Source organism: Oncorhynchus tshawytscha, linkage group LG22 (assembly GCF_018296145.1).
Source record: "Oncorhynchus tshawytscha isolate Ot180627B linkage group LG22, Otsh_v2.0, whole genome shotgun sequence".
In the NCBI taxonomy this organism is placed as follows: Eukaryota; Metazoa; Chordata; class Actinopteri; order Salmoniformes; family Salmonidae; genus Oncorhynchus; species Oncorhynchus tshawytscha.
The window spans coordinates 13701366-13721177 of record NC_056450.1 but is presented as its reverse complement, the minus strand read 5'-3'; the positions used below and the strand labels follow the sequence as shown (position 1 = coordinate 13721177).

General features: G+C 43.5%; 1 protein-coding gene across 1 annotated transcript in view; it reads left to right on the top strand.

Annotated features, from left to right (window-relative positions):
- Window positions 1-6392: 6392 nt before the first annotated feature.
- Window positions 6393-19812, top strand: part of LOC112221831 (integrin alpha-5-like) — a 54763-nt gene continuing 41343 nt past the window's right edge. Inside the window, 1 exon segment of the mRNA XM_042303789.1 lies at window positions 6393-6818. Coding sequence (XP_042159723.1) covers window positions 6622-6818 — 197 coding nt within the window. The 5' untranslated portion in view covers window positions 6393-6621.

Sequence of the window (19812 nt, the reverse complement as noted above, 5' to 3'; positions counted from 1 at the left end):
TTCTTGTTTTTATAAGAAACATTGTGTTAAAAAATCCAAATAGTTTGCATAGTCAACTTACACACAGCACTGACACACACACACTCACTCCACCAGGAGACTTTTCACAGTCCCCAAATCCAGAACAAATTGAAGAAAGCGTACAGTATTATATAGAGCCATTATTGCATGGAACTCCCTTCCATCTCATATTGCTCTGCTGAACATCAAACCTGGTTTTTAAAAAACAGATAAAGCAACACCTCACCCCACAACGCCACTCCCCTATTTGGCCTAGATAGTTTGTGTGTATGTACTGATATGTAGACTATGTCTGACATTTTAAATTGGTGTAGTTATGTCTTTAATCAAAGATAAGTATATGAACATAAAGTTAATGTCAGTAGAATATAAGAAACATTTTTTGCATAAGGATAATACAGGAAGGCATCATTTATAGTGCAATATTTACAAGTGTTGTAGGGAAGGGGGATTGGAGGGCAAGTGGTTAAATTACGCAGTATTTAGCAATCATAATAAGAGTCTGGTAGCAGCAGATGTGAGTGTGTGTCGCATGAATGTACAGTACCAGTCAAAAGTTTGAACACACCTACTCATTCCAGGGTTTTTCTTTATGTTTTAAAACTATTTTCTACATTGTAGAATAATGATGAAGACATCAAAACTAAGAAATAACACATATGGAATCATGTATTAACCAAAAATGTGTTGAACCAATCCAAATATATTTGAGGTTCTTCAAAGTAGCCACCCTTTGACTTGATGACAGCTTTGCACACTCTTGGCATTCGCTCAACCAGCTTCATGAGGTAGTCACCTGGAATGCATTTCAATTAACAGGTGTGCTTTATTAAAAGTTAATTTGAGGAATTTCTTTCCTTCTTAATGCGTTTGAGCCAATCAGTTGTGTTGTGACAAGGTAGGGGTGGAATACAGAAGATAGCCCTATTTGGTAAAAGACCAAGTCTATATTATGGCAAGAACAGCTCAAATAAGCAAAGAGAAACGACAGTCCATCATTACTTTAAGACATGAAGGTTAGTCAATCCGCAAAAGGACCACAACAGGAAAGGAGACCCAGAGTTACCTCTCCTGTAGAGGATAAGTTCATTAGAGTTACCAGCCTCAGAAATCGGCAATTAACTGCACCTCAGATTGAACCTCACAGAGTTCAAGTAACAGACACATCTCAACATCAACTGTTCAGAGCAGACTGTGTGAATCAGGCCTTCATGGTCAAATTGCTGCAAAGAAACCACTACTAAAGGACACCAATAAGAAGAAGAGACTTACTTAGGCCAAGAAACACGAGCAATGGACATTAGACCGGTGGAAATCTGTCCTTTGGTCTGATGAGTCCAAATTTAGATTTTTGGTTCCAACTGCCATGTCTTTGTGAGACGCAGAGTAGGTGAATGGATGATCTCCGCATGTGTGGTTCCCACCTTGAAGCATGGTGGAGGAGGTGTGATGATGTTGGGGTTCTTTGCTGGTGACACTGTCTGTGATTTATTTAGAATTCAAGGCACACTTAACCAGTATGACTACCACAGCATTCTGCAGCGATACACCATCCCATCTGGTTTGCGCTTAGTGGGACAATAATCCAAAACACACCTCCAGGCTGTGTAAAGGCTATTTGACCAAGGAGAGTGATGGAGTGCTGCATCAGATAACCTGGCCTCCACAATCACCCAACTTCAACCAAATTGAGATGGTTTGGGATGAGTTGGACCGCAGAGTGAAGGAAACGCAGCCAACAAGTGCTCAGCATGTGTGGGAACTCCTTCAAGACTGTTGGAAAAGCATTCCTAAGGAAGCTGGTTGAGAGAATGCCAATAGTGTGCAAAGCTGTCATCAAGGCAAAGGGTGGCTACTTTGAAGAATATTTTTGATTTGTTTAACACTTTTTTGGTTACTACATGATTCCATATGTGTTATTTCATAGTTTTGATGTCTTCGCTGTTATTCTACAATAACAGAGTAAAAAAATAAATAAAGAAAAACTCTTGAATGAGTAGGTGTGTCCAAACTTTTGACTGGTACTGTGTGTGTGTGTGTGTGTGTGTGTGTGTGTGTGTGTGTGTGTGTGTGTGTGTGTGTGTGTGTGTGTGTGTGTGTGGATGTGTGTGTGTGTGTGTGTGTGTATGTATGTCTGTGTGGGTGTGTGCGTGAGTGAGTGCATGTGTGCTTAGGTGTGGAGAATCAGAGCAGGTGGTCTGCAGTTCAAAGGGGGATGGGGTTGCCTTATGACAGCCATTGGAGTGGCACTCCAAACCAACCCCCACTGTGTCCGTATCTGTCAGACAACTGTTTGTCTTACAGAGAGAAATGAGGGTAGGACAGGGGCTCAGTGAATAGTGGGGGTTTGAATATCAGATGCACTTGCCAGTAGTTGCTGCATAAGCATTAATCTCTGAATGTGTGAATGTTCTAGCTTTGGGGGGAAACAGAGTAAAAAAAGTCAATACAGGTCTTGGTCTTTATTATTCTCAGTATGAAATACATGAGAGTTGAAGATCTACTGATATTCGGAGACCAAATAATTCACAGTACTAAGCGTTTTTTCACTCTCTGGCCCATTCCACTGTGCCGCATAGCAAATGTAACAGGACTTCAGTGTAACAGTCGGTGTAACAGCCAGGGTAACAGTCAGTGTAACAGTCAGTGTAACAGCCAGTGTAACAGTCAGTGTAACAGTCAGTGTAACAGTCAGTGTAACAGTCAGTGTAACAGTCGGTGTAACAGCCAGTGTAACAGTCAGTGTAACAGTCAGTGTAACAGCCAGTGTAACAGTCAGTGTAACCGTCAGTGTAACAGTCAGTGTAACAGCCAGGGTAACAGCCAGTGTAACAGTCAGTGTAACAGCCAGTGTAACAGCCAGTGTAACAGTCAGTGTAACCGTCAGTGTAACAGTCAGTGTAACAGCCAGTGTAACAGTCAGTGTAACCGTCAGTGTAACAGTCAGTGTAACAGTCAGTGTAACAGCCATGTAACAGTCAGTGTAACAGTCAGTGTAACAGCCGGTGTAACAGCCAGTGTAACAGTCAGTGTAACAGCCAGTATAACAGTCAGTGTAACAGTCGGTGTAACAGCCAGTGTAACAGTCAGTGTAACCGTCAGTGTAACAGCCAGTGTAACAGTCAGTGTAACCGTCAGTGTAACAGTCAGTGTAACGGTCAGTGTAACAGCCATGTAACAGTCAGTGTAACAGTCAGTGTAACAGCCAGTGTAACAGCCGGTGTAACAGCCAGTGTAACAGTCAGTGTAACAGCCAGTATAACAGTCAGTGTAACAGTCAGTGTAACAGCCAGTGTAACAGTCAGTGTAACCGTCAGTGTAACAGTCAGTGTAACAGTCGGTGTAACAGCCAGTGTAACAGTCAGTGTAACCGTCAGTGTAACAGTCAGTGTAACAGCCAGTATAACAGTCAGTGTAACCGTCAGTGTAACAGTCAGTGTAACAGTCAGTGTAACAGCCAGTGTAACAGTCAGTGTAACAGTCAGTGTAACAGCCAGTGTAACAGCCGGTGTAACAGCCAGTGTAACAGTCAGTGTAACAGTTAGTGAAACAGTTCAAATGAATCACGATACCGGTTCAAAGGCAGTTGTAAATGAAGAGCACGGTTCAACCTTAGACATTTTTTTGTGCCAGGATCAAAAAGTTGACTGGCCTTGTGGAGCTGCTATTAATACCTTAACCCAATGTACGAAAAGACACATGTCCAGTTGCCTGTAAGTAAGAAAGAGAGAGAGAGAGAGACAGATATTTATAAGAGATTTCTCACCAGCTGTTTGGAGTGCTGCAATGATGTACTATAAGTGTTTTGTTGTGCTTCTAATGGGTTGCCTTGACAACCCAGTGGGGATGTCACATTGGAGGCATGGGGATATCCGCACCCCTTTTTGTGAGAAATCTCTTGTTTGGAGTGCTGCAATGATGTACTATAAGTGTTTTGTTGTGCTTCTAATGTGTTGCCTTGACAACCCAGTGGGGATGTCACAGTGGAGGCACGGTGATATCCGCACCCCTTTTTGTGAAAAATCTCTTGTGAGAGGGAATTTCAAGCAAATACACAGAGAAAAATACGAAGAAAAAAAAAACACGGTTCAGTTGCGTGATCTCAAGATGACGTTGGAAAGAACAGAACAGGGCGTTTTCAGTTCCATGTGGATGGGCTGACTCTCAGTCAGAGTATAGATCAAGTGTTACGCATTTTCAATGCTCTCCTTCCTGTTCTCTGTTGGTCTGTTCCTAGCATATTGAACATGACCTTCTGGATGAAATGGGAGCACTCCTAGAAAACAACCTTGACCTAAATCCAACTGCATTACCTGCTGTTTTCCTGCTGTTTTACCTTCACATTATCTGTACAGTACCAACGTTGGATTCCCTTCCTGTTCTGAGAGCTTACGAAGTATGACACGTAGTCTGTAAGAATCCCTGTACTGAAATCGAGTTCTAAGCAGAACTGCAAAATGTCATTAAATGTGTGCTTATACCTGTGTAGTAACACTGTAAATTACTACAGCAATTAGGCCTACATAGGACTTGCTGTGCATTTACGGTAATGGATGGAGTTGAACTGTGTTTGTTATTTACACATGTGGAATAAGGAACAGTCACTGTATTCTAACATGTTAGTACACTGTTGTTACTAGTGTTACCACACAGGTTTAAGTGTTACCGGACAGGTTTTTGAAATCCATGTCAAACACCTCAGCTTGTTTGAGGGTACATTCTTGTCCCTTGCAGTTTAGTGGGATAATAGATAACATATTGCCTGGTGGAATGATCAGCCACGATAATAACTGACTTGGAGTACACAGCTCTTTTATCTGTCCCTGAAGTATTTCTTTACCTCGCTCGTCTCTCCGAATGAACCGATTAAGCCAAAGAGGGTGTGTTCATAAGTGTAAGGGTCAATGGCAAATCACTCGCAAATCACTGTGCCATTAAAAAACGACAGAATTTTGTCATCAGAAACAGTGATATGGTCTGGTTGGAACAGTAAACCCTTGTCATATACAGAGGGTTTCACTTCCATCCGTCTGCAAGCTCATCATGTGGGTCTAAAAAGGGAGTGAGAGAGACGGAACGGGAGCACTAGCAGGATTAGGGCTGTGAACCGGCACGTTGCCCCCGACAGCTGTGAATCGCCCCACAGACGATCAGCATTTTTCCCAACAGCTCCACGACTGGACCCCCTTCCCCCTCGGCAGAGACTATACTATACTGCTTAAAATAAGGGTGCTTAGTAGTTCTATGGCTAACGTTCTTGAGAGCCATATGAAGCCACCCATTGAACCCATGTTGGTTCAAAAGAGCATTAAAACCATTTCTTCTGGTAGTGTAGTTCTAAATATGAATGAGCCTTGAGGGGACAGTCCTCAGTACTTAGTGCCACCCAGCTAAATGTGGCCCCTTAGTCCCAATCTTACTTAGCTGGGTGATTCAGATAAACCAACAGTCACTATTTCCAGCCAGGCGAGTGGCTTTATCAAATGTCTAATTTCAGTCAGGTGGCTGCTTCTGACTTGCAGCGTAACCACATTCCAACGGTGTGGGTCTCCTTTGGTGTGACTCAGAAACAGAAATAGGAAATGTTACCATAGTTCCCACACCCTGGGAGAGAACCTCACGCTGATCACATAACACAATTCAACTAATAGAAAACATATGCAGCCCAGACTTTGTGATACCACTCATGTTAAAAGAGGCTGATACATGGCTATTATGATCATCAGGGCCTAGAATCACAGCTTTCTCTACAACCTTGATCTGTAATGGTTCCGTTTTGAAATAATGTAAGCAATCTGCATTCCTAGCTGCCACAAATAATCATCAAATGCCTTTGTACCTCAAGAAACGGGTCTTGGTAAATAACCACTATTGTCACTTAATTCCAAGGCCTATCAGGAATAGGTCACAGCCCAGAGAGATATAAGATACTATTGGATCATAAGGACCTTTGATGTTACTCTGTGTCCACTGTTCAGCCAGTTAATAATATATCTGGTTATCATCGACCTGTCTTGCTCTCTCTCTCTCTCTCTCTCTCTCTGTTTCTCAGTACGACCCAGGTAGAAACGGTTTAGGTCAGACAGGCACGCAACCATGTCTTTATCAGACTAAACCCCTCATTAGGAACGATTGAATGCAAATGATGGCAGCGCGCCATGGTGAGAATGAAACAATCAGAACACCCAGGTCGGGAAAATTTCTCCGGAATCTTCTAGGATGCTGTAACGTGCAGATGAATCGGTTCTGAGTGTAGCCCACTGAAGTTATACACTAGTTTTCTCTTCTGTCTGTCTTTTTGTGAATCAAGAGCTCCACCTCTCCTAAAGTTGTCACGAGTCGAGGAACTACCTCCTTTCAATGTTCCCTCAATTAGTTGCAGAGCGAGCGTAGTGAGGGACAGCGAGCGGCGAGGACGCCGAGGGAAGAAGCTGACTGAGCATTTAGGAGATATATACAGCGAGTTTTAGTTTCAAGGCATGCAGTTTGGATAAATAGGTACAACAACCACTCCACAAGCTCTACGGATCTGAAAACATTAGAGCAACTCAGGTGTTGATTAAAACAAAACACATTTTAGTGGATTCATTTAGAAATAGAATGGGTTCCAGAAGATACCGTTCGGAGAAACCGGGAGAAGTGAACTACCCCTTCTGCTGCATTGGGGTTTGTCTGATAATTATCCTACAGTTGTGTGCTGCGTTCAACTTGGACGTGGAAAACCCCACGGTCTACAGCGGACCTAATGGGAGCTACTTTGGATATTCCGTGGAATTTTACTTGACCAATTCTTCAAGGTACGTTTTTTTCTTTCTAACTTGGAAGTCATTTGGCAAGTTACTGCAAACATGGTGGGAAAAATTAGGCATTTGTTGGTACATTTCATTATAGGCCCCAAGTGGCAAATATGATCCAATGAGTTTAGTGTTTATTCTCGGGTTCACGCAAATAGCCTATCAACAAAATATTTTACAATAGCCTACATTTCATAAATCCAATTAATATATATGGTAATTGCACATTGAATTAGATGTTCTCTTTGATTTAGGTTAGAAATCCATCCTTTCTTCACGCGCACTGAAGAAAGGTCCTTATCTAATGACTTGACCAGTGAGTGACCACCCTATATTAGAATTCGGAATGGCCCGTGCCCCTGTATAAAGCGCAAACTTTCCTATTAGAAAAAGTGTTTTAGTCAGTGTGTTGGCCACATTATTTCCTTTATATGTCAGTGGCAATTAACTACAGCTTCAATTGTAACTAAATGGCCTCAAAAAACAACAATTTTGCTAAGATGTACACTTGTTATCATACCTCATTAAGACTTCAGCGCGCACACCCACCAGTTTTAATAGAAAACCGTCAGGGCATCTTCCATTTTAGTTCGTCTCAGCCGTTGAGATTTCAAGATCACTCTGTTGCATGGGTCTACCTGTGTCAACCCCTTTAAACCAGTCGGCGTCTGTGAGGTATCCAGTGTGTGTGTTTTGTCTAAGGTAAAACTGAACAATTTGGGTTTAACAGGCCGATTTTCTTTATAACCTAATTTACACAAATTACACCTAAAAAAAAAGTGTGTTCTGCAAGCCGGAGAGCCTGAAGCCTTTAGTTGGAAAGCTGGTCTCTATAATTTAGGTAACATTAGTAATCTGTGATAATTCTATGGGTACTCTATTAGAATGCTATAGAATATAAACATATAGGATCAAAAGTGAACATCAAGCTGAGATTAAACTCAATAAAGATGACATTTGTGCCATATTTGGGAAAACCTTTTCATATAATAGTCTTTAAACTGTAATCTCATTGTCCTAAAATTGGATTTCATTCTGACCTCTAATCTCTCATTGGCTCTAAATGTCAAACAAAGAGCCAATTAGAAGCAGCTTTACCCCAACTCTGTTCTTTTGATGTGATCACCATCCACCTCTTCCTCCATACCAGACTTATTGGTCTTACTCTGAAATGCTCCTGTGCAATTTAGTGTTATGCCGCTTGGCATTATGGGAATGTGATCTCTGTGTCTGTGTCACAAACATGCTGTGACTATTATCTCAGCGTCCTGGCATGCAGTGGCTCCATCACATCAGTCCCGTCTATATTGCTGCTGAGATCACTCATTAAGAAGGGCTTAGAGCTTAGTCCAGACTTATTACGGGGTAAACAGACTACTGGAGCAGCACAGTTGATATGTGGTCAGGTAAATGGACTGATAGATAGTCTGAAGACAGACATAGTTGATGATGGAAGGTGCCCGGACGGCCACAATGACGTCCAGCAAATGACAACATCTGGTCTTTGTTTCAATAACCATAGCAACAACAGCTCTTATATCAGTAGGAATGCAGCATGAGGGAAGTAAATGACATGCTGGCAGATTCACAGCTGTGTCGCTGCCATCCTGGGGCTATGTGTGTCAGAATAAGATTGCTTTGACTGAGTCGACCACCACTCATCAGTATGCAGTGTCAGCGACTCAGCCTGGACCTAGCTGTCTGCCCTGTAATTGTAATAATCATTATCCAAAGTGAAGCTAGCGGCTAGCCGGGCCACTGTGGCCAGACGCAATCAGACATCCTGGCTGGCTGTGTTTTTTTACTGTCTCGCCAGCCAGCCAGGGGTTTAGGAGAGGGGCTTTGTGCCGAGTGGGCCGCCAGTGGCTCCAGTTTCTCCTCCCCACTTCACTAGTTCCTTCGACTACAGTTCAGACACAGACAGGGTGGGATTCTCCTCCTCACTCACTCCTTTAAGGGGCTGCTGCCATTGGTCTATATTTTTCTACCAGGCAGGGGCTCTACGTCTAGGAACACTATGATTTAGGACGTGAGGCTGGCAGTCTGTGTCAAGAGTGTATTAAATCCCCTATACCTCCCTCTTTGCCCCCTTCCTCTGGTCTGATGTAATTCTACAGGGTCTTTTCTTTCATTTACCCCCCACCCCACCCCCCCGTCCCGTGAATGAAGTCACAGCAGCAGCTAGAGCGGCAGTCATTTCTCTGGTCGATGACTTCATCTGAACTTTTAACAGCGGAGACGTCATGGCTAGGGGGAGGAGAGCTAAGACAATGGGTTGGTGAAGAAAATGTCTGCATGAGGGGGATACTAAATTTAGCATATATCTACCCACTGTCTTGTACTCTCACTAATGCTACTGTTCAGATGCTTGCCAAACCAGACATGGGATGAGAGCAAAGTTGAAACCTGGTCTCAAAAATCTATCTTTGACTAAATCATAGAATTTTTCCCCCACATTTCACACGTCAGAAACATAATCCAGCAGGAAACAGAAACATACGTTTCCAGTTGTCACTCGTCTTCTTCTCCGTGAAGTTTTATTAGTTATCAGACTGTCGCCCATGTTGTGGCTAGTACAGGAGTAGCTGGAATCCATGGGTGAGGTCAGTCTCTGTCTGGGATGGGGGAGGATGTTCTCTGTGCCTGATGCAAGATGCACACACAGCACCTCTGACCTGTACCTGTAGGATAAACTCTTCTCTGGAAAACATAAAGCACGTGCCAAAGACTCCTCTCAGGGCCAGCTGTTTGAAGACTCCTTTCTCTATCGTCTCTCTCTCTCTCTCTGTTTTTATTTAGGAGCCTCAACAGTAGCATAGGCCTACGGAAACACACAACAGTGAGAAAGGGCGAGACGAAGCGTACTCATACATTCATCTCCCACCCTACTACACACAGACAGACTTTCTCTGTCACTGATAGCGTGGCTCCATGAGTGTATGTGTGTCGGATTCCTGTCATGCCCCCTGGCCTGGTCTAATAGAATGAAATAAGCTAGCGGACAGAGAGGACACTAGCCCTGCACTGAGACCACCGTGGTAGACTGCCTGAGAATAGGGTTCATGAACTGTGTGTGAGGGCCCCTGTCAGTTAGACACCGGCGAGACTTTATTTATGGTCCCCTGTATGTAGAGTCTACAGAGAGATGTAGCAGCACAGTATGGGGCCTTGTCAGGACAGGTCTCCTCCTCAACCTGACTTGGCTCTATGAATCTCAGCGAGGCCACAGCAGATCGACAGGGCTGAGAAGGAGAACTGCTTAATACCTCTCCGTCCATCCAGCAGCAGCAGAAGCACATTCCTCCTTCCCTGTTTCTGGAGCCAGACAGGGATTCAGGGTGTGGACTGTTAACATGGCTGAGGTCAGAGGTCAGACTATAGATGACAGGCCTGGCTGTCCGGGAGTGTCTCTGTCTGGACTGATCGATGTCTGCTACTGGGCCGTATATGTTATCTACTCCAATGACAGCAGGTAGTCCTGTCCGTCGAGAAAGGGCGATATGTCAAGAGACAATTTTAACTTGGATGAAGTGAGATAATGTGAACCCTAGGAAGAGTAGCATCTGCAAAAAGCTAATGGTGATCCAAATAAATAAATCCTCTGGGAATCACAAATGTTGTGGGCTGAGCAGAATGGGGTCTGTCTGTCTCTGTCTTTCTTGTGGGTCTGGTGTAGTGTATGTACAGATTGCATTGGAAGGCAGTCATAAGGAGATATTTAGTCATGGATACCACGTGGTTGAGATGGGCTTGGTGGTATTCTCCGTTAGATCATGGATGGTTTAACTGTGTCGTACCCAGATCGAGGTCAGGTCATCGTTCATGTTGGTCACTTTCCTGGAGTTCACCCACTTAAATAAGGTTTGTGCTAAACCAATATTAATACTGGACCAGGGGCTGTGTTAGCTGCTAAAACAGAAATATTTTCTGTGTCTGCACTGTCTCCCTCACCATATGATCAAGCAGATTTCTGGTATTGTTTTCATTTTTGCTGTTTTCTTTTGTGAGTTGCTGTTTATAAATCACAGTTCGTGTGAGGGGTAGACGTTGTTTAAATTGGGCCTGTATATTTGGGTTGCCAAGGTATTCTTCACTCAGGTTCTCTGCTCTGCGATTAGCTGCTTTTCATGGCCCTCTGTGTTGGACAATGGGGCTCTTTGTGTGAATGTTTGCTGTTTTCCATCTGAGAAACTTTCCATGTGACTCCCGTGTTCTTTATTTATTTATTCCCTTTTTAAAAGGCATATTTGAGTCTTTCTCTGTTCTCGCTTCGGGCCTGTGAGGTTGGTCTGGTCATTCTTTATTATAATAATAATAATAATTTGGGGGTGCTTATATTTGTCCTGTTACACACAAGTGTGTAATAAAAATGCATATTTTTGCATATCCCAACTCCGCCAGGGAATGCCTTGCTCAAGGGCACAGTGACATTTATATATTTTTCACCTTGTCAGCCCTGGTATTCAAACCAGCAAACTTTCGGTTTTCTGGCTCAACACTCTAACCTCAAGGCTACCTGCTGGCCCAGTGTGTTGTTTTAAAGGTTAATGGGGACATGCTTAGCCTGCTGACCGGGGCCCTGAAACACCCCAGGAATCTTTAACTGACAGCAGTCCTGGTTTCTTTTGCCCTATTAGGGTCAAAAAGGGACTCCATTCATTGTACAGACTTGTAATGGCACTCTCCTTTTGGGGGAAATGGATCTAGCCAGACCAAACATTGGAATCAAAATAGAGTTATTGCCATCATTCCAGTTCAGATTCAAATCTTGAATGACAATTTGAGTATTTATTAGGATTCCCATTACTCTTCCTGGGGTCCACACAGGAATAAAGGAACAATTATATCAAAACAACAGTCTACATCATAAACAAAATTACATTATTACTCTATTACAACTTTAATATAATATTGACAATATTAAAATGATACAATGCTTGTGTGTTTGTAAAGCGTGTGTGTGTGTGTGTGTGTGTGTGTGTGTGTGTGTGTGTGTGCGTGTGTGTGTGTGTGTGTGTGTGTGTGTGTGTGTGTGTGTGTGTGTGTGTGTGTGTGTGTGTGTGTGTGTGCAAAATAGAATTGACCACAATGCTGCTACTCTCACGGTTAATGTTTGCACAAGGGAGACAACAGAGACAGTTTGTGTCCAGACAGCTGTGGTGAATGAGAGGGGATCAGAGGGATGGCTGTGTGACTCTCCTTCCGTCAGCCCCAATGTCTTTCCCTTTAGAGGTATAAAGAACTGGACCCCCCCTTGGTGGTCACTGTGGAGAGGTGTGAATGACCTGGTGTTAAAAACATCCCTCATTGTGTTTTTGGGGTCTGTGACTAGGGGTTTGGGGATATTTTTTTTTCCCGGGCTGGGGGTGGGTTGCAATTTGGCATCAGGAAAATATAGTCTCTCTAACCTCAGCTCCATGTTTGAAATGACCAACTTGCCACTTGTGAAACCCTTGCTGCAGTGAAATTACATTGCTGGTGGTTTTGCTGAATGAGCCACAGTGCTTAGAAAGAGCTACGTCTCTAAGATCCTCACTAGCATGGAACACCTACATAATATGAGGATGATTCATTGAGATTTTTTTTATACCTTTATATAACTAGGCAAGTCAGTTAAGAACAAATTCTTATTTTCAATGACGGCCTAGGAACAGTGGGTTAACAGCCTTGTTCAGGGGCAGAATTACAGATTTTTACCTTGTCAGCTCAGGGATTCGATCTTGCAACCTTTCAGTTACTAGTCCAACACTCTAACCACTAGGCCACCTGCCGCCCCATTAACATTGAGCCCATAATCACAAATCAGCCCATAATCACAAATCAATCAAGTCTAAAGCAATCCAAACCACAGATGTATTTGTTTTACAATGGAACTGAGGGTATCTGAATCCCTGTTCATCATTAACTACCCTGTATCAGAGCCATGGAATACATGAAGACGAATGGGAAAATCCACCCATATTTCAAACATCAGTGTCACTGTATGTTAGAGTACAGAGGACTGGGAGACTGCAGTGACTAAGTCACTCTGGATAAGAGCATCTGCTAAATTACCAAAATATAAATGTAAAATGTATTCACCAGTGCTGCTTTCTCCCTGTCACGAATACTAAACAGCAGTGTAGTGTAGTTAGCTCTCTGCACCTGGGACACCAGGCTGCTGAATTGCCACCACTAGTCAGCGACCGACTCCACCCTGGCCCCCTGCTGCTCCCCTGGACATTCCCCACCCTCAATGATCACTTACCTTACCTGCTGCTCCCCTGGACATTCCCCACCCTCAATGATCACTTACCTTACCTGCTGCTCCCCTGGACATTCCCCACCCTCAATGATCACTTACCTTACCTGCTGCTCCCCTGGACATTCCCCACCCTCAATGATCACTTACCTTACCTGCTGCTCCCCCTATTGACATCCCCCCCCCCCCCCTCTCCACGGCATTCATCACTGGTGCAGTTGTTAATATGTATATTATTACTTTTTAAAATAAACATTTGTATTGTTTTTATTTCATTTGGTCCCCACACCACCTCAATGGTCATGCTTCTCCCCTTATGGTCTTCCCCCACCCCCTAAACAGTCTTTACTCTGCCTCCACCCCAATTGACATGTATTTATTCATCTCTGCTACTGTTGTTATTATGTATATAGAGCTATTTCTATTGTTGTTTTTATTACCATTTTCATTATTTTATTTCACTTAGACCTGCAGGTTGGAGCTCGAAGCCTAAGATTTTCACTGTACCCTGCAATCACACCTGCAACCCTGTACATGTGACTGTTAAACACTGTACCCTGCAGTCACACCTGCAACCCTGTACATGTGACTGTTAAACACTGTACCCTGCAGTCACACCTGCAACCCTGTACATGTGACTGTTAAACACTGTACCCTGCAGTCACACCTGCAACCCTGGACATGTGACTGTTAAACACGGAATCTGAATCTGCTGTTGACTTGCAGGTCTACTGCTGTACTGAACTAACGTCCTTTGGGAGGAAATGTTTTTGCAGTGACATTAAGATCCGGTTCTGGAGAGGGGGGAATGTTTATCAGATCAACATTGGTGGGGGGGTAGTTTTTGTTGTAACTGCTGCAGTTGAAGTACAGTAATCAAAATGGGAGTGTGAGACAAACAAGGTTTTAACCTGGTTACTGGGTAGTTTGGTTTTGGAAATTTGGGGTAAATTCATAGAAAGGAAACCATAATGAGATTGGAACTCTTCTATACCTTCAAAATAAGAATTTTCAGAACAGGTTCCTACCTCATTTACAGTAATTAGGTTCCGACTGTAGCAGCTGACTGTATGGCTATATTAGTACCATTTGGGATGCAGCCTATGAATGAGTGTTCTGTACAGTGTTCTCTCTTTCAGCATTAGCCATCCCAGCAGACACTGCTACTCTCATCATCTCCCTCTGTGTCTGGCCCAGAGGAGTAAGAAGGTCCTGGACAGCAGTGTGTGTGTGTGTGTGTGTGTGTGTGTGTGTGTGTGTGTGTGTGTGTGTGTGTGTGTGTGTGTAACTGAATGGGTGACCAGACAGAATAGCAGTTGGGAGACAGTCCGTCTCCTGGTCTGGCCTTGGCTTGGACCGAACCGAAGAACGTGTGTCAGACTGAAGGCTGTGTGTCATGGCTCTACACAGTCCAAAATAAGTCGTTATTATAGTACAGCACATTTAACTGGTATTCCCCTCCACAGTGACACAGTGAGTCATAAATAGCTCCAGTAATTTGGTCTAGTGATAATGTGACAATGTCATATTTGGTGTTCTTGTGACGATCCCATTTGACAGTTTGTTGGCATTGCTGACTGAAGACCCTCCTCTTGTACAGTAATGCATTATCTTAAGTGTATTTGTGTCAGTCCGCCAACGCTGTGCGACAGCCGGTTCCTCAAAGTGGAAGAGGAAAACTGCTGTAACGGTTTACTCGTTGTGTTTGGGCACAGGCCAGATCTCAATATCTGCTGAGAGAGAGAGATCCACCCACCCACAGATTCAGTTTGAGTCACTGTACTTGAGTTAGTTCGGTTTCCCCTTGTTGTGAGGAGATTATTTGGATGAGTTAGTTGAGTGACTGCATGTTTGTGATTTTGTTCAGATAGTCCCATGCCAAGCTGAGGTTTGGACCAATGCTTTTGAAGGCTGTTCTACTTATTATTTGTAACTGTTTGTGGAGCAGAGGGCCTCAACCAACCCACTATCACAGATTATTGTGAAATAGACACAAAATACTTTTAGGAAATTTAGCATAGTAACTACACAAAAAAAGTTGTGTCCAGTTTTTGTGACCACAATTTTGTATACAGTGCATTTCAATTACAGATAGAGAGTGGGTTACTTAGATAGTTTACCCAAATTACAAAATGACATATTGGTTTCCTTACCCTGCAAGCAGTCTATGGACAAGGTATGACAGCAATCCATGCTTGGGTATAGTTTCCCTGGCACTGTTTCCACATGCTAACAGTGCATCTTGAGCTAACTCTTCTGTTTGGCAGTTTTCTTTATTTCCTTCTTTCCAGTTTTTAAAAACCTTTATTTAACAAGGCAAGTCAGTTAAGAACAAATTCTTATTTACAATGACGGCCTACACCGGCCAAACCTGGACGACGCTGGGCCAATTGTGCGCCGCACTATGGGACTCCCCAATCACAGGTGGTTGTGATACAGCCTGGACTCTAACCAGGGTGTCTGTAGTGACACCTCAAGCACTGAGATGCAGTGCCTTAGACCGCTGCGCTACTCGGGAGCCCAGGGCAGTTTTCATGACTGTATTCCAGGGGATTCCTGCCTTCTTAATTTAATGACTCCAGTCCTCCTGCCCTTTTTTCCAATCTTTACATCATATGCAGGCCTACCAGCCCCCTGGGCATCTGTCTGTGCCATACCATTCCCATGGCATCCAGGGTTAACGACTGCAGATGGTGACTGCAGCCATCCGGCCCGCCGCTGGGATGCCAAGAAAATATGAATGTGTTTTTTCCCTGGCTGGCTTAAAGCAATTATAATAGTGTTCAAGTGACATAAGCTTTGCAGCTGAGAGGAAGAACATTCACTGTGGAACGGGTAAAAAGCTGTGTTTGGGTGGCAAGGGGGCGAGAGGAATTTGGCTTCTGACTGCCTCTCTCTAACCTCATCAGAAACTCCATTGTGTTAAGCCTGGGAAGATCAGTGGAAGATTAGACGTTTCCGTCATTATATATTACCCCTTAATTTGTCAACCCTGTATAAATAGTGGCAGCAACCAGTGGAATTATTGCCTCGCTTATGTATTGTTTAACATTTCTGCTGATTGCAGAAGCAATCATTTATACTGAGGAGTCTGTTTCTGGTCTCAACACTAGCAGCCTACACCAATGAATTTAATGCTGGAACCTTCAGATTGAGGTCGATTGGGGTCGTTTGTGTGTTTCTGATGGCGTAGGTGGGTATCGCTTTGGGAGATGAAGAGAAGCCACAACCGTTTTTCTTGCTTCCACCTACACTCATTCCCAACAATATTCCCAGCAGTAGATTGCTCAAGGTCTCCTTATTAAACCGTTGACTATGCTGTAGTTTTATTTTATTTATTGCAACATGAAAACATGCTGCCAAAAAACAATATATTTGGTAAGAAGTTTTAGGTTGTAGTTATTATAGGACTATTTCTCTAAATACCATTTGCATTTCATATACCTTTGACTATTGGATGTTCTTATAGGCACTTTAGTATTGCCAGTGTAACAGTATAGCTTCCGTCCCTCTCCTCGCCCCTACCTGGGCTCGAACCAGGAACATATCGACAACAGCCACCCTCGAAGCATCGTTAACCATCGCTCCACAAAAGCCGCGGCCCTTGCAGAGCACGGGGAACAACTACTCTAAGTCTCAGAGCGAGTGACGTTTGAAACGCTATTAGCGCACACCCCACTAACTAGCTAGCCATTTCACATTGGTTACACCAGCCTAATCTGGACATATTTTCACAACAATAAACAGTTGTCTCTGATTGGGAACCAATTCAGGCCACCATAGCTCTACATTTACCTAGACAATACCAAAACCCCATAGATATACAAAAAAAACCTAGACAAGCCAAAAACACACATACCACCCTCGTCACACCCTGACCTAACCAAAATAATAAAGAAAACAAAGATAACTAAGGTCAGGGCGTGACAAAGAGAAGTGACACAATTTCCCTAGTTTAATATTGCCTGCTAACCTGGATTTCTTTTAACTAAATATGCAGGTTTAAAAAAATATACCTCTGTGTATTGATTTTAAGAAAGGCGTTGATGTTTATGGTTAGGTACATTCGTGCAACGATTGTGCTTTTTTTTCCGCAAATGCACTTTTGTTAAGTCATCCCCCGTTTGGCGAAGTTGGTCTTCACAGTTTGCAACGAGCCAGCCGGCCCAAACTGCTGCATGTAGCCTGACTCTGTTGCACAGAATGCAAGAGAAGTGACACAATTTCCCTAGTTAAAAGAAATTCATGTTAGCAGGCAATATTAACTAAATATGCAGGTTTAAAAATATATACTTGTGTATATATACTTGTGTATTGATTTTAAGAAAGGTGTTGATGTTTATGGTTAGATATACATTGGTGTACGACAGTGCTTTTTCCGCGAATGCGCTTGTTAAATAACCGTTTGGCGAAGTAGGCTATGATTCAATGATAAATTAACAGGCACCGCATCGATTATATGCAACGCAGGACAAGCTAGTAATATCATCAACCATGTGTAGTTAACTAGTGATTATGTTAAGATTGATTGTTTTTTATAAGATACGTTTAATGCTAGCTAGCACCTTGCCTTGGCTCCTTGCTGCACTCGCAAAACAGGTAGTCAGGCTGCCACGCAGTCTCCCTCTCCCTCTGACCCTAAACCAAACCTCTACCAGCATGTTTCTGTTGGCCATTCTAGAACCCAGGGGCAGACTGGGACTATAATTCGTCCATGGCATTTTATCCACACCAGCCCGCATCACTATATGAAGAGGCTGTTGATGTTGAGACTGGTGTTTTGCGGGTACTATTTAATGAAGCTGCCAGTTGAGGACTTGTGAGGCATCTGTTTCTCAAACTAGACACTCTAATGTACTTGTCCTCTTGCTCAGTTGTGCATCAGGGCAGTGCGATGGCGATTGCATCGTCTGTGGATCTATTGGGGCGGTAAGCAAATTGAAGTGGGTCTAGGGTGTCATGTAAGGTAGAGGTGATATCCTAAACTAGCCTCTCAAAGCACTTCATGATGACAGAGTGCTATGAGGCGATAGTCATTTAGTTCAGCTACCTTTGCTTTCTTGGGTACGGGAACAATAGTGGACATCTTGAAGTGGGGAAAGCAGACTGGGATAGGGAGAGATTGAATATGTACGTAAACACTCCAGACAGCTGGTCTGCGCATGCTCTGAGGATCCGGCAAGGAATGCCGTCTGAGCTGGTAGCCTTGCGAGGGTTAACACGCTTAAATGTCTTACTCAATTCAGCCACAGAGAAGGAGAGCCCACAGTCCTTAGGAGCGGGCCACTGGCCCTGTGTTATCCTCAAAGCGGGCGAAGAAGGTGTTTAGCTTGGCCGGAAGCAAGACGTCGGTGTCCGCGACATGGCTGGTTTTCCCTTTGTGGTCCGTGATTGTCCTGCCGCATACATCTTGTGTCTGAGCCATTGAATTGCGACTCCACTTTGTCTCTGTACTGACATTTTGCCTGTTTGATTGCCTTACAGAGGGAATAACTACACTGTTTGTATTCAGCCATTTCCCTGTCACCTTACCATGGGTAATTCTGCCATCTATCCATGGTTTCTGGTTTGGGTAGGTTTTAATAGTCACAGTAGGAACAACATCCCCTATGCACTTCCTGATGTACTCAGTCACCGTATCCGTGTATTCGTCGATGTTATTCTCAGAGAATACCCGGAACAAATCCCAGTCCGCGTGATCAAAACAGTCTTGAAACATGGATTTCGATTTATCAGACCAGCGCTGAATAGAACTTAGCATGGGTACTTCCTGTTTGAATTTCTGCCTATATGAAGGGAGGAGCAAAATGGAATCATGATCAGATTTTCCGACATGAGGGTGGGGGAGGGTGTAAACCTTTCGAAAAATTGAGTTGTCCAATGTCTTATCAGTGCGAGTACTACAGTCAATGTGTTGGTAGAACTTCTGTAGCATTTTCCTCAAATTTGCTTTATTAATATCCCCAGCTACAATAAGTGCAACCCCAGGATAAGTGGTTTCCAGTTTGCATAAAGTCCAGTGTAGTTCTCTGAGGGCTGGTATCGGCTTGAGGGGGAATATACACGGTTATGACTATAATCGAAGATAATTTTCTCAGGAGGTAATGCGGTCGGCATTTGATTGTGAGGTATTCTAGGTCGGGTGAATAAAAGGACTTGAGTTCCTGTACGTCATCACAATCACACCATGAGTGGTTAATCATGAAACATACACCCCCGCCTTTCTTCTTCCCAGAGAGTTCTTTATTCCTCTCTGCGCGATGTACTGAGAACCCAGATGGCTGACTGGACCGGGACAGTATATCCCGAGAGAGCCATGTTTCCGTGAAACAGAGTATGTTACAATCCCTGATGTCTCTCTGGAAGGAGTTCCTCGCCCTGAGCTTGTCTACTTTATTATACTCAGTCTACTTTATTATCCAGAGACGGATCATTAGCGAGTAATATACTCGGAAGTGGTGGTAATAGTGTGCCTCCTCCTGAGTCGGATTAGAAGTCCCCTCTGAATACCTCTTCTCCACCTGCAGTTTTTTGGAGCAGCCTCTGGAATAAATTAAATTTCCCTGGTGGGTACGAACAAAGGATCCAATTCGGGAAAGTTGTATTCCTGGTCGTAATGCTGGTGAGTTACCGCTGCTCTGATATCCTAAAGTTATTTCCAGTGTATGTAATAACACAAAACAATTTCTCGGCTAATAATGTAAGAAATAACACACACAAAAAAAAAAATACTGCAAATCTGTCGGCTCCATCTTA